This window comes from Netta rufina, assembly GCF_964035555.1.
Source record: "Netta rufina genome assembly, chromosome: 2".
NCBI classification, from domain to species: domain Eukaryota; kingdom Metazoa; phylum Chordata; class Aves; order Anseriformes; family Anatidae; genus Netta; species Netta rufina.
The window spans coordinates 5,402,392-5,415,923 of NC_140124.1; the positions used below are offsets into that span (position 1 = coordinate 5,402,392).

At 48.6% G+C, this 13,532-nt stretch overlaps 1 protein-coding gene across 1 annotated transcript in view; it reads left to right on the forward strand.

Annotated features, from left to right (window-relative positions):
* The window catches only part of OXSR1 (oxidative stress responsive kinase 1), a 64,645-nt gene that overhangs the window by 15,026 nt on the left and 36,087 nt on the right, over nucleotides 1-13,532 (forward strand). Inside the window, exon 4 of the mRNA XM_084281576.1 lies at nucleotides 8,090-8,231. Coding sequence (XP_084137702.1) covers nucleotides 8,090-8,231 — 142 coding nt within the window. The remainder of the gene's footprint in view (nucleotides 1-8,089; nucleotides 8,232-13,532) is intronic.

A 13,532-nucleotide genomic window follows, 5' to 3' on the forward strand; every position in this document is an offset into this window, starting at 1 on the left:
TTGATGGTGTTTTGTATGTGTTTGCTGAGTGACTCACTTGAGTATTTGGGAGGATGTGACTTCAGACAGTGACAGGAGAAACTCAGGTACAGATGCAGCAGTTGAAACCATCCCAAACTTAAAAAGAAATGCAAAAAATTAAAAATCTGACCTGTGTCTTCTCATCTGATGGATCTGAAGTGGTGTTTCTTGGATCACATTTACAAAAGCTTCTTCACTTTGCTCCAAAAGCCTAGGATAAAGTTTTGGACTAGAGAGGTATGTGACTGAGCCCACCAGTTCCCACGTTTCCAGTGGGGACTGTGATGTTTGCAACTCCCCTTGCAGGGCTGAGGGCCTGACCTTTTCTCACCTGGAGCTCAGAGGCAACCATTCAGTCTATTGATTTAACTTATTTACACGTTGGCTGCCCTTGTGAGGAATTTAAATCACCCAGATTGCCAGCAGAACTGCCCCTGTGATGCCAGTGTGTTACAAAGGGAGGAGAAGATCAGGGTAGGAGCAGCTTGATTTGTGTTGTCTCATTCCTCAGAGCTGGGTTACCTGCCACTAGTTCTGGGTGACAAAATAACTGCGAGTGCTTGGGGCAGTTTCAAACTACCAGAGCCAGGGAAACATTCCTCTTCCCGGATTTATTCACTCGGCTGCTGTAGAAACAGCTTTTTTTGAGAGAAAGAAAGGAAGTTTTTACATTTTCTCTATCATTAATGCCTAATCTGATGTCGTAGTATTTTCCAGACTTCATGTTTAAGTTGCCGTTGAGAAAAGAAAGGGATTCGGGTTCTGGATGACAACTGAGGACTGTTGCTAAACCTTAGGCCTGTCTTGAGGAGGCTTGATTTTCCTGGCACTGTAGTGAAAAGGCACTGAAAGCTGAAAAAATTGTTTTCTTGCCTTTTTAAAAAACCTTCTTGGCTTCTCTGCTCTTGGCTTAATATCGTAGGCTGTAAAATGCCAGATGCTGATGTGGAAAAATCTGGCTCAACCTGTTGGCTTCTTCCACGAGAGCTCGCTAATGACCAGAAAACAGGCAGCTTTCAGGATCTTCTTTAGAAAACTCCCCAGTTCTCCTGGGGGCGGTCGGATTTCATGCTAGCTTGAGCCTTTTTTAAAGGCTTTATAACGACCCATGTGCTCGTGTGTCATGAAGCAATACCTCCTCTTTCCTTGGAGGGACCCTTAACGGGCGGGTCGTTAAGGATAGGATTGCTGGTTGTGTGCAGGAACGAATCTCTTGCCAATTCAGTGCAAATAATTTTGGGATAGGAAGTGTCTACGAGGGAAAGCTTTCCCAACATGAAAAGTTTCCCAACATTTTAGGGGTGCAGGACAGACGGCAGCAACGTTCTTGACCTTCTTCAGGAGGATTCATGGCCTCCTTGAAGAAAATGTGCAACATTTTCGTAGTGGTTTTCTGTTGAAAACAAGTCGGGGTTAGGCTCGTCCTTGATCCTCCAAACGTTGCTTCTGCTTGCCCTCACTTTTCTGTCTTTCTTTTTTTTGTGTGTAGCTGGAAAAAAAAACAAAACAGACTTTGTGGTGCCTTGATAATGAAAAGATGGCCCAGAAAGGTAAAGGGCAGACTGGAAAATTGCTGGGGAATAACCAGAGCTTCAGCACCAACCTCTTGGTGGTGCGAAATGGCTGTCAGGGCGAGTCACCTTGAACAGGCTTCTGCATTATACAGCGGGGGTTTGACCCCTGTGCACATTTGGCCCTAAACGCGGTACTGCTGTAAAGCAGCCCTACCAAATCTCACCTTTTGTTGCCCACGTTGAAGGCCAGGGGCATACAATAAAAGACGGGCTGATTTCTCACTTAAAATAAAACATTTGGGGGCTGGGGCAACGGCTGGAGTAGACTTTTGAGGGTGACCTGATAGGATTTATGCAGGAAATACCTCGAGAGAGGTTTCCCAGCCTCTTTCAGCTTCTACTCTTTGCATGGCTGAACTTCAGAAGTTGCATTTTAGATGCCCTAGACAAGTTTTATGGGATAGCCCTTAGGATGGGACAAGAAACTTTTTTTATTTGGAGCTTTCTGAGTGAAGAGCTTTTCCCATTCACTTTTAATGAGACTCTTTCCTGTTGTTTTTGGGCCGGGTGATTTATGTCACGAGAGATGCTTTCAGAACTGCTTCTCATTCCTTTCGGCTTGCTGCTTATCAGTAATACACGGGCTGAGTTTCGTGGTCAGCTGTCAGCCAGTGGGAAAAATAATGAGCTGAATTTCTCAACAGGAAAAAACTCGGGCTATTTTTTATGAACCCAAAAGGGGAAGGAAAAACAAAAAGGTGGAGCCTAACTCTTTTATTCCATCGAACTATTCATAGAGCCTGGGCTGAGATTTGTGCATCCCAGTGAGCACGTAATCAAATCTGTTTGATTGTGGTTTCCTACTTGGGATTTTTTTTCTGGGTAAAAGTTCAGGATCTTACTGCTTCTCTTCCATCAGTGTCAATCGATGCTGGCGTGCGTTTTCAGGCCGCAAATAGTTCTGCTTACATGGATGTTATTGCTTTGATAAACACTCCTGGATGCAAGCCTCTTTTTGTTGTTCTGAGGGCAGTTTAATTTATTTTCTGGGTACAGTCAGCTTGTTGAAAGCTTACCCTAGCTGTACAGGCAAATATTTCAGAAACATCTCCGAGGGGAGGTATCCCACGAAGCCAGAGAGCAGTTGTCCCAGAAGCTGGGCTATTTATCTCCGTTGGCACTGAGAAGAGGTGCTGGTGTGCCCCGTCCCTCTGACACCCTCCTTCAGCTCTGGCAACGTGAGCCCGAGGCAGGTCTGGGAAGTTCTCTGCTGCTCGTTCCCTTCAGCAGAAATCGCAGCCTCCTTCCCCGCGGTGATGAAACCGTTTTTCAGGGAGCTAAGCTCAGCGGTGTCAGCTTGGCACCCCGGCCTTCTGGTCCGCTGTTAGTCCAAACTAAACCCCGATGGATATTTCTGGACAGCTGCTGAGCTGCTCTGGGCCTTGCTGACATTCCCATCTCATGGATTTCACTCGTGCCTTTTAAAGCTCTTTGATGCCCAGTCCCTCTCTCCGGGGCTTTTTCTGAGGAAGAGGAGCAGCTGTCCTTTTGTTCTGGTGCTTTTTCTGCCTGTGACCCGTTTGTTCCTCTACATTCTCCCTGGTTTGAAGAGCTCTCGGCTAACAGGGGACCCTCGGCTGTGCCTAACTCCACAAAACAGGTGCTCAGAAGAATCGGCCGTCTGCAGCATCGCCCAGCAACTTTTACTGTCCTAGGCTAAATCAGAGGAGCCCTCCAAAAATATTTTCAAACTGTAAATTTGTTAAACGCTGACACGTTTCCAGATAGGGCTCTTGGATCTTCTGCCTTCCTGAAGGCTCCTCATTAAATCTGCTAAGGAGATTGGAATATTGGAATAGCTAAACCTTGCCTTTTTTCCCCAAAATTGAAGATTATCTAGGTCCTATCTCCCTGGTGGGGACCCAAGACATCTCATCCTCCTTCTGCCGCGTTAATCTCTGATCGTAACGCGCTGCTGCAATTAGGAGGGGCCAGACCAAAGCCACAGGTTCTTAGAAATCCTCGTGATTACGCTGAATTATTCTGTGAGGAGAGAGCTACGCCGTTCTGAGGCCCTCCGGCGGGCTGTTAATTTGTGTCTCGACAAATAAATTTCCAACCCTTAAGGATGGGAGAAGGCAGGAGGCTGGAGGGGCTGTATACGAGTACGGGATGCGGAGCTTGTATGGATACGTCCCCGTTCCTAGCTATAATAAGAGAAACATGAAAAATTAAGTTGTTTACTTTATTTTCTTCAGGTTTTCGCCTTTAAATGTCTCAGGCCTAACCGCAGTAGGCTGTCCTGCCCCCTTATTTTAACATCTTGCTGCCTGCCTTAATGTTGTCGTCCCTCGCAGGCATCCACACAAGAGCTCCAGAGGGAAAGGGGCAAGAAGTGGAAGTTCCCTTAACTTCCTCCCTCCGATATGCCTTAACCAGGGTTACGAAAACTTCAAAAAATGAGCAAACCTCAGAAAACTCCCTGGGTGTCTTGGTTTGCTTTGTGTAACTTGTTCTTCCCTTTCCTTTCGAGCTCCGTTGCTGCCTCTGTCCTCCTCGGCCCCAGAGCTGCCGGCCGCAGGCGGCTGCGCTTCCTTCTTGAGCGTTTTCCTCCTGGCTTTGTCAGAGGCTGACGAGGTGCAGGTTTCGTTCTTGGCTCCGACGGCAGCCGGGCTCACCGAAACCGCTGCCTTCTGTTGAGAGGTCTTAAAGCAGCAGCAACAAACCCCAGCGCTCAAAGGATACGGCTGCTGAACATCTCAATTCCCCCAAAACCGGGTGGTGAAACGCCGGTGATCCCCAGGGATGGATTCCAGCCTGTTTGTGCCAGGCCTTTAAATGGTGTGCGTGTGTGTGGGGTGTAGGACAGGATCGCATTTATTAGGGCTCACACAGGGAATGCTCTGCCTGATCTTCCTCTACAAGGACATTGCCCCCTGGTAAATTCAGGACGCTGCTTTGCTCGCAGGTTTCTTGTGTCTTCGTTGCTCAGATACTGCTGCCGTGGGTGGAAATGAACCCTTCGCTTCCGGAAATTAGAAACTGCCTTCTGAGGAGGGGGTCAGAGCTCATCAGCTGTTCCCTCGCCGTGCCAGAAAGGGCAAGGCACGCCGCCCAGCTTCCCGTCCTGGGGGAGAGCAGCGAGGGGGGATTTGTTCGTGTAATTTGAGCAGAAAACCGCTTCGCTTCCAACCTCCATTCAATTTGCACTTGGAGACTGGGCTTCCTAAGCAGCCACAACGGGGTTGTGACCACAGCGGGGTTGGTGATGGGTGGCACGACGCTGAGGCACTTCAGAAACGATCGGGCAACAACACAAAACGTTTCCTCGCGTCGCACGGCATCCTGTGGGCTTCCTGGCGGCGCGCTGCTCGGCGTGCACTCGAGAGGCAGGAACTTGTTTATAGCTGCATTTTTTTCCCCATCAATCTCTAAGCATCTCCTCCTTCCCTTCGTGTGGAGTTTGGGATCGGTTGCTCATCACCAGGCTTCTTTAAACATCCTTATTAAACGGCAGCCTTGTTTGTGTTTACATTTCGGCTCCGCTTCTGGCTCTGCCCTCAGTCTTGTTTTGTCTTTTCCCGACGTGTTTCCCCTTCTGGGCTTGGCATGGCTTTTCGGTCAGCCCCAGCCAGCCTTCACTTCTTTTCTCTCCCAGCTTAAGGTTTAAAAAAAGACATTCTAGTGGGTTTTTGTCCTTAAAAACGTTGTGATAGCTGTTCTGTAATACCTGTAGCGTGTGCCTTATTTCTGCTGTTAACCTTCTCTTCTGGCCACTTGATTATGGGAGCTGTTTGCTTGCAGATTGTTCAACCCCTCTGTGCACAGGGAGCACAAATCCACGCTGCAACTGCATTTAAACAGAGGTGCAGCAAAGTTCAGGTGAGCTTTTTCCTTCCCCAGCTTCTCTTTGAAGCCGGTTCGGAAGCTGGCTCAGAAACCAGCGCTGGGGAAAGTGAGAACATTTGCCTGAGCAAACAAGGAGGTGGCACCAAGGGTATCGCGCGCTCAGCCGAGATGCTTGGGAATGACTGAGTTGGATATCTCAGGCTGATGCTGAAATACACTGCCAGCCTTGTAGTAGCAGCTGTTTTCCTCAGCAGTGAGATTCCCGTGACTTTGTCTTTGAGGGGCTCCCCGTTTAGTTGTGGTTTTCTCTTTGGGGGTATTCGGTCCCGCCGCAGCAGCTTCCTGAACCAGAAAATCACGAGGTTTCTAACCCTGCACTCAGCAGCGTGTGGAAATGAAGCTTGGCTGAGCTCTTCGTATCCCCCTGCGCCAACTTTTACAAGGTTGCCTTTGATTCTGGAGGCAGCTCCGACCTCCCCAGCTACTGATCCGTGTCTTGGGAGAAATACAACATCGTGTTGTGATGCCAGGAGCAAAACTGCTTTTTTTTAAACGCGTGTAAACAAAATGGGGTTGATCCCTACAACGCTTTGCTCACCAGGAAGGTGGCTCTTTGCTCTTCTGCTGCTCCCTGAGCTCAGCATTTTGCTGACAGCCTCGTTGCCCCCACTCCTTTTTCTGGGCTAAGCACAACTTTGGCTAACACGGGGGTTTTCCACCAAAGGATTTTCAGCACCAGCTGATCTGCCTCCTCCTGTTCCCTGAGCCCTTCGCAGGAGAAGGGAAACGTTTCTGAACCGAGTCTGCTGACAGCGTTGTGGGTGGGAGGAGGACAAAACGAGTAGGTGAAGAGCCGCATATTTTCGCTGGACTTGTACACAAGCCACAGTTTGTTCCCCAGATAAAGGCACGTTTCAGAGGGAAAACCTGAAGAGTGGAAGAGGAGGGGGCTGGGTGGTTTTTTCGTAGGTGTCACAAAAATTCGTGCCCAAAATAAGAGCACCAGGGCTTGCAAGCACGGACTTCTAAAATAGGGATTGTGATGGGCTGAATCCCAGGTGAGTCCCCATGGTGTCCAGGACAGCCAGCGAGCCTAAAAGGTGAGATTTCAGTGAAGGATCATGTGCCCATGAACTTGTGGGGTGTTAAAAGCTCCACGTGAAGAAATGTATCAGTAGAAACAACCTGAATTATGGCTGGGTAAAACCTTCGGCTGATGAAGACCCAAGTCAAAGCTAACCAAAAGGAGTGGTTCTGTGCTTGGATGGCATAAAGGAAGGCGAAGAAGAGTATTCTGACACGAAATATCGATGGGATGTTGTGCAACGGGACTTCTCTACTTCATTTATCTATGTTCTGTTTTGTTAGTGTGTGCTCAGAGCAGGTCTTTTGCAAATCCCACGAGCCAAGTGAATTTTTTTTGGGGACGAGGAAGCTGGAGGTGCCGGTCAGGGGAGCAGCAAGCGCTCAGAGCAGCTTCACTGCTGGCACAGGAGGGCTGCCAGCATCCTCCCCTGCTCACACATGGGTTCTCCCTTCTTCTTACCCTCCTTTTCCTTTCCGTTGGCTCTGACACTCATCCCTTCATCCGTAAAGGATGAAAAGGACAAAATTTAAAAAATTAAAAAAATCCCCTTGTATTTTTCAGTTTGCTTCAGGAATTTGCGAGGTGGAACTTTGTAATCTCCGCATTAACCCAATTCCTGCGACCAAGTCTCTCAGCTTTTGCTGCTCTTCAGATGCAGAAGTGTTGTGTTTCCTTTCAGAGACAGTCCAGGCTGCATTTGTGCCTTGCAGTCGTGCCTGCTTTCCTCATTCTTTAACAACTTGTACTGCTAACACGACTTTGTGCCCAGATCTTTAAAGATCCTAGCGCTTGGCTATCCGGTGATGGAACCCTATAAACTCAAGGCTGAAGGTGCTAACTAGCACACGCCTGGCAAACAAACTGAGACATCCTGTGCTGGAGCTGTGGGAGCAATAAAATCAAGCTCTGTGTGTGCCTCTAGACCGAAGATGATCTTCTCCAAGAGCCCAGTACCCAATATATCATCAAAATGGGACCTGGCACAAGAGATGTGTTCCTGGTCATTGATTCCGTTTGTTCCTGGCTGCAGCTCCGGGGGGTGGGTTGCTCTATCAAGCCTGGTTTGTCATGCAAGGTGATGTCATTCACACCACGGCTGGGAGAAAAACTAAAGGCTGATGTTTCTAGGGAAGGGGCTAAGCCATCCCAGTTCTGTCTGCAGTGAAGAAGTGACTCACTGTCAGAATTCAGCCCCGTTTGTTCTCTGTATAATTATTTCCACTTTTTTTTTTCTTAGGGCAGTGCCGTCCCTTAGCATACTCATTTCTTCTTGCTGTTCCTCTGCACTGAGTTTATGAGAGCTCAGAACGAGTCTAATTTTATCGAGCTCGTTGCCTGCTGCTTGTGAGTCCTGGCAGCCCCCTGCTTTTTCCATTTCCCTCTCCTGCTCCTCCAGCTGTAGCATCAGTATCTACTTAAAGCCCTTCCGAGAGGTCTGTGTGTGTGCACTTCACGTTTTGCTTTGTTCAAAGAACCTCTCAGGCACTTGTCATCCTGACTGTTGTTGCTTCCCCTCCCAATAAATTCCAAGAACTTGGGTACCAAGAGCTTATAAAATACCCTGAGCTGCAAATCAGTTCTTCTAGTCCACGCTAACGTGTTTCATTATTTTCTCTAGGCTCCGTTTTGGATATTATAAAGCACATCGTGGCCAAGGGAGAACACAAGACCGGCGTCCTGGATGAACCCTGTATAGCCACAATCCTCAAGGAGGTGCTGGAGGGGCTGGACTACCTGCATAAAAACGGGCAAATCCACAGGTATTTTACATTTCTCATCATCCTGCAATGCATGGCACTGAAACAGAGCAGCAGAGCACGTGCAGTCCCACCACACAGCCAGCTGTCAGGGTCTGAAAAGTGGAAAATAGAGATGGGAGCTTTACTGAAACTGCAAACTTGACTTTCTACACAGTAGCTGCTTCTTTAGGAAAGCCATGAGCAGGGTAAGTTTGGGTAAACTTCAAGATATTGAAAGTTCTTGTACAGAAAACCTCTTTTCAAGGGTCAAGCTCCAGCTACAATGAGTAGTTGTTAGAGCTGGAAAAACTTCAGCAGCTTGTGCTTCTTGCAGCGCTGCAGATCACGAAGAGCACTGCGTAAGAAACGTTGGGCAATTGAATAAAGAGCCCTTCAAGCCTGGTTCTTTTTTTAAGGCTAGCTGCAAGATCAACGTGACAAATTGTAAATTCGGGTAATTTCATTTCGAGGAGATGGAAACAGAATTAGAAGTGAAAAAACTTATTCTGTAGGTAAAAGCCCGCTAACTAATGGCCTGGGATTTGATGGATCGCTGAGACGCGGGTTTCTATGCTGCTCTGTCATTTGGGAGGTATTTTTAAAGCATGTTTTCCTGTCCCCTGGCGTTTCAAGGTGTGGCGTGCTGTAGAGAGAGAGGATACTAAGTCAGTACGTTCTGCCATTAAAAAATAAAGACGCAATCCTAAGTATGCACTGAAAATAGAACCTACAGCTTGTGGGGAACATACATCATCCCGGCCCCAGGCTGCTGCTGGGAACAACAGCCTCTTCTTCCCTGGGAATTCGCTGAGCTCGGTCATCTTCTGGTCCAATGCCATGATAAGCACTGCTGCTGCTGTGCTGGACTAAGTTTCAGTCTGCTTGCGAGAGCTGCACAAGAAGAGGTGACTTTATTTTTTTTTCTTCAAAACGTTCTTTTAATTAGAAAATCCAAGCGGCATTTATTTCATAGTTTTGGTCAAACCGACTGGTCTTTGTAGATTGTTTGGGGTTAAAACGAACCAGAAGGTTGGAAACGATTTTGGAATCGTTCTTTTCCCTGAAGGAAATCTCAGATTTCAGCTTCCAGCCTCCATTAAAGCTCTGATCTAACAAGGACGGTTGTCTCCACTGAAGGCAGGTTTCATTTCCCAGCTGTTTTAATTGTGTTTTCTAGAATTGACTTCGGGCAGCCTAGGAAGCTAATAACATAACAGAACATCTTGCTTGCTGAGCACGTGGTCATTTCTTGCACGAGTGATTAACAAAACCCTGCTCGTGTGTGATTTCCACTCAATTTGCTTGGCTCATCTCGTCTCATGAAACTGAAAAATATGTAAGTTAAAGCAGCAGTAACGTCTTAAACCTGATTTTTTTGGTGAAGGTGTCGCATGGTGATCTCTGTGCTGAAAGAGAGGTGCTTCTCCACGTGCCGTGCTGCAGTGGAAGAGCAGAACTGATGGTTGTGGTGAGCACTGTACAAAGCATATTCGTGGTTTTTTCCTTCCTGCAGTCAGCAAAAGCGAGGTGCTCGCAGGGTTCAGACCGCTTGCTCCGAAGAAAATGTGATTCAGATTGAATCACTCTGCAACGGACTGAATCCGACGTGCTGGGACTGCTCTTGTCCTGCACGTCGAAGCGTTTTGCTCTTATTTAGTAACGAAATCACCGCGGTTGTTGGAGCCGTGTCCTTGGTGCAGCTTAGGGCTGCTGTTGTGCATCAGCTTCTTTGATCTATTTATTGAGGGCGGCTCCTGCAGTAACTTGTAGGGTGATTTATCAGAAAAAAGCGTTCGGATTGCTGCTGTACGTGGGAGCAGAGTGATCTGGTGAACTTTTTTATGCAGAAAAACCTGGAGCAGTGCTAATGCTCGAGGCACGGAAGGGAAGTTGTGCGTGGGCTCCCTACCTGTGCCACGAAGGATGGGTTCCCGATTGGGTTGGCACTGGGCAGGCTGACGTGCCTTTGAGGGAGGAAGCACGTTTCCTTTATGGAGTTAATCGTGCTGGCGTGCGTTTTATCCAGATGTGCGTACAGCACCGGGATAAACACAACTTAAAGCTGCACGAGGAGAGGTCCCAGCTGCACCGCATACGAATCTCTGTATGGTTTTCTTATTTTGCCTAACTTGAGGGGTCGTAATACTGCTCCTGCCTGATGGGGAACGCAGGTGGGAGCCTCACGGTCTTGCCAGAGATGCTCTCGAGAGGAAGTGTTTAAAATAACTGCGTTTTGGTCCCTGGGGGCAGCTCGCAGCTTCTGTCTCTCAAGGAAACGGCACCAGGGGACGGCCGAGCTGCGGGATCCGGTGTTTGCAGCACACCTCGGGCTGAAACCAGGTCAGCTGGGAAGGGGCAGAACTGAAGGGCTTCCTTTAACAACCCCAAAGCGAGCAGCAGTCCAGCCAGGCACAGAGTTCAGCTGGGATATTTAACGTCAGGACCCGAATGCTGACCTCAAACGGGGACAGCTCCTTGCTGCTCTAAATCATCCGTCGGACCAGAGGGCGTGTATCTGACAGCAGAGAGGCTCAATACTTCTGAATTATGTACCACGTTAAATGGGTAAATTAAGCGAACACGTGGAAAACTGGCTTAATGACATCCTGCTGCTGCTGAATCTCACCCGGCCTAAGCTCGTCTTGAACTTAATGCCACTTCCAATTACGGTTTGGGGGAGCTGGCGTCGCGGGGAAGTGTAAATCTCCTGCCTCGGACGGGAGGGTAGCTGGGCGGTATTCTCTAGAGGAGATCCGAAAGCCAAATACGTAGTGAAAGCTTAAATTATCATTTTTTTGTTTGCTTTCCTAATGAACAGCCGGAGCGAGGCTGAGCCCTGAATAGCTGCTGTTCAGCGCGTGTCTCCGAAGTGATATTTTTCTGGCTTTCATCGTGCAAGGGATGAAAGGAGCAGCACGAGGCCCTGTGGAAAAGGCAGAGGAGAAAGCAGAATAGGTTTTATTTTCATGAACCAGGTAACAAGAGCAAATGATCCCCATCACCCCCCCCCAGATCAGCACTGCCTCCTCTCTCAGGCTGGCAGCTCTGCAGCCCCGTTGTGGTTTTGTGTCTCCTGGCGATCCCAAGGCCAATTTGAAACCCCAGTGACCCCGTTAACGGGTTAAGCACTCTGAAAGCTCTGTGTGAAGCCATCCTGCAGGGACAGACCCTGCTTGGACACGTTTGTGAAGTCCCCCAGGACCTGTGACACTGCGAGGGGTCGCTGCCAGGCTGATTTTATCAGGGTGCCTGCAGCAGGTGACACTCAGGGCACATTGAGCCTCTCCCCTCTTGGGCTCAGATTCCTCCGTGGTTTTGGGCTCAGCAGGTACCCAGCAGTTTAATGAATGACCTGAAAATAAAAAAAGCAAAAGCACCCCGGGGGTAGGGTTTATTGTTTCAAGGGGCTCGTCGGAGGGAAGTTCAAAGCTTGTCCAAGTGCTGCTCTTTATGGGCAGCTGACAGCCCTATCACGCCGATTAACTGCTGCAAGGTCTCCGTGCCTTTCTCCCTATTTTTATCTCCGAGCTTATCTCCTGCCCGTGATTAGCCGTTGTGTAACCGAATATTTCGGTCCAGGTGCAGTGATACATTGCTGGAGTGGTTGTGTGTTGTCAGGTGCTCCTCTTGCAGCGTAATGGACGTGATGCTTGTTTTGCTGTTAAAACAAAAAAGCCGAGGAAGTTTTTAGGGTCTCATGCACTCGAAATACTGGCAGGGCAGTGATCCAGCTATTCATTTTTTCACTGCTCTACTGTTTGGGGCGGAGAGAGGTGCAGCAGCCCGTTGGATACACTAAGATCAGCTCGTGCTCCAGTACAGAACCATCTTTTATTTTTATTTATTTATTCCTTTTAATTCTTTATTCTTTTTTAAATCGGTTTGGCGAGCACGGGGACAGCAGGGTGCTGTGGCAGCTGTTGCGACGTAGCTTTGAAGAGACCCTGGAAATAATATTCTCGATGTGTCCTTCTGGCAGATGCGTTAGTGAAACCAGAAGAAAACTTCACAGCCCCCCTCCAGCCGGGGCTGTAATCTTTTAGGGAGTGTTTCAGCAGTGAAATTTGGCAAGGAAAGACTGGGGGATAACGGGATGTGGAGCCTTTCCCCTCTAATTGCCAGGTTGATTTATTTTTAAGTCAGGCCACCAGTAATTTGGAAACCAGCTCTTGCTCAGCCGTGGGAAGGGGATTGCCCTGATCCGATTCACAGAGGCTGCCCTCTCCTACAGAAACTTGGCACCTCGGAGGTATGGGACTAATATCGTGTCCCCCGAGGCCGAGAAGTGTTGAGCAAAGGGAGGGGAATGAAGGTTCTGACTCCAGACCGGTATTTTGCAATCGTTTTATATTCAGGGGAGTGTGCTTTGGACTCTTCTCCCTGAAAATAAAGGATGGACAGAAGTAACCTTTAGAGGTGGTGGTTACTAAAAGTTTTGCAGCTTGAATTTATGAACTGTTGAGTAGCCAGAGCGATGGAAATGTTATTCTTGTGCCTGTGGGCTCCTCGGTGGGAAAGCAGAAGTGCTTGGATTGCACTCGGTGATTTTCTCCCCCAAATAAACACCTGGCTGGGCAGCGCTGCGAGCACAAAGACCTCTGCATCTCCCCGCTGCGCGCACCGCAGTCCTACTGGGGAGTATTGTGGGGCTTTGGCAAACCAGCCTGCTCTCCTGGTGGCTGTTTCTTCCACTGCATCATCCAGAAATTCATTGTCTTAAAAAAAAAAAATAAATAAATAAAAAAAATATCCCTGTGGTTGCAAGGAGAAAATGAGAACCAGATGTAAATCCCAAATCCGCAGCCAGCCAGAAACAATAGCTCCCGTGGAGACTGCCTCTATCTGCTTCAAGGAAAACTATCTCAGCCCCAAAGCCTGAAATCTGGCCATCAGAGTTCCTGGGGTGAACGTGGATTTCCTGAGGGAAGCAGGGCCCTGCTGCGGCTCCAGGCTGGCGGCAGCGTAGTTTGAGGTCCCTGTGCCTGCTTCCATGGGGACACCAGAAGATGGACGCTTGCTGCATGACCCAGGTGCTGCCCTGGGCTTTGTCACTGCATGCCCTGCCAAAATCGCTTTGATTTAGCCTAAAAAAAAACCCAACACACACACAAACTTTTCAGTACAACTGTTAGGAGCTGCGTTAAACGGAGATGGGCTTTTAGGTTTTCTGTCCCCTTTGTTCCATGAAGATAAGAAGTTACGTGCAGAGAGTTCAGGAGGTGGACTCGATGCTCCTTGGGAGTCCTTCCAGCTCAGGTTCTCTGATGTTGGGAAGGAAAGGAGCAGGAGGCAGAGCGGGGCGAGCTGTGAAAGGTTCAGCAG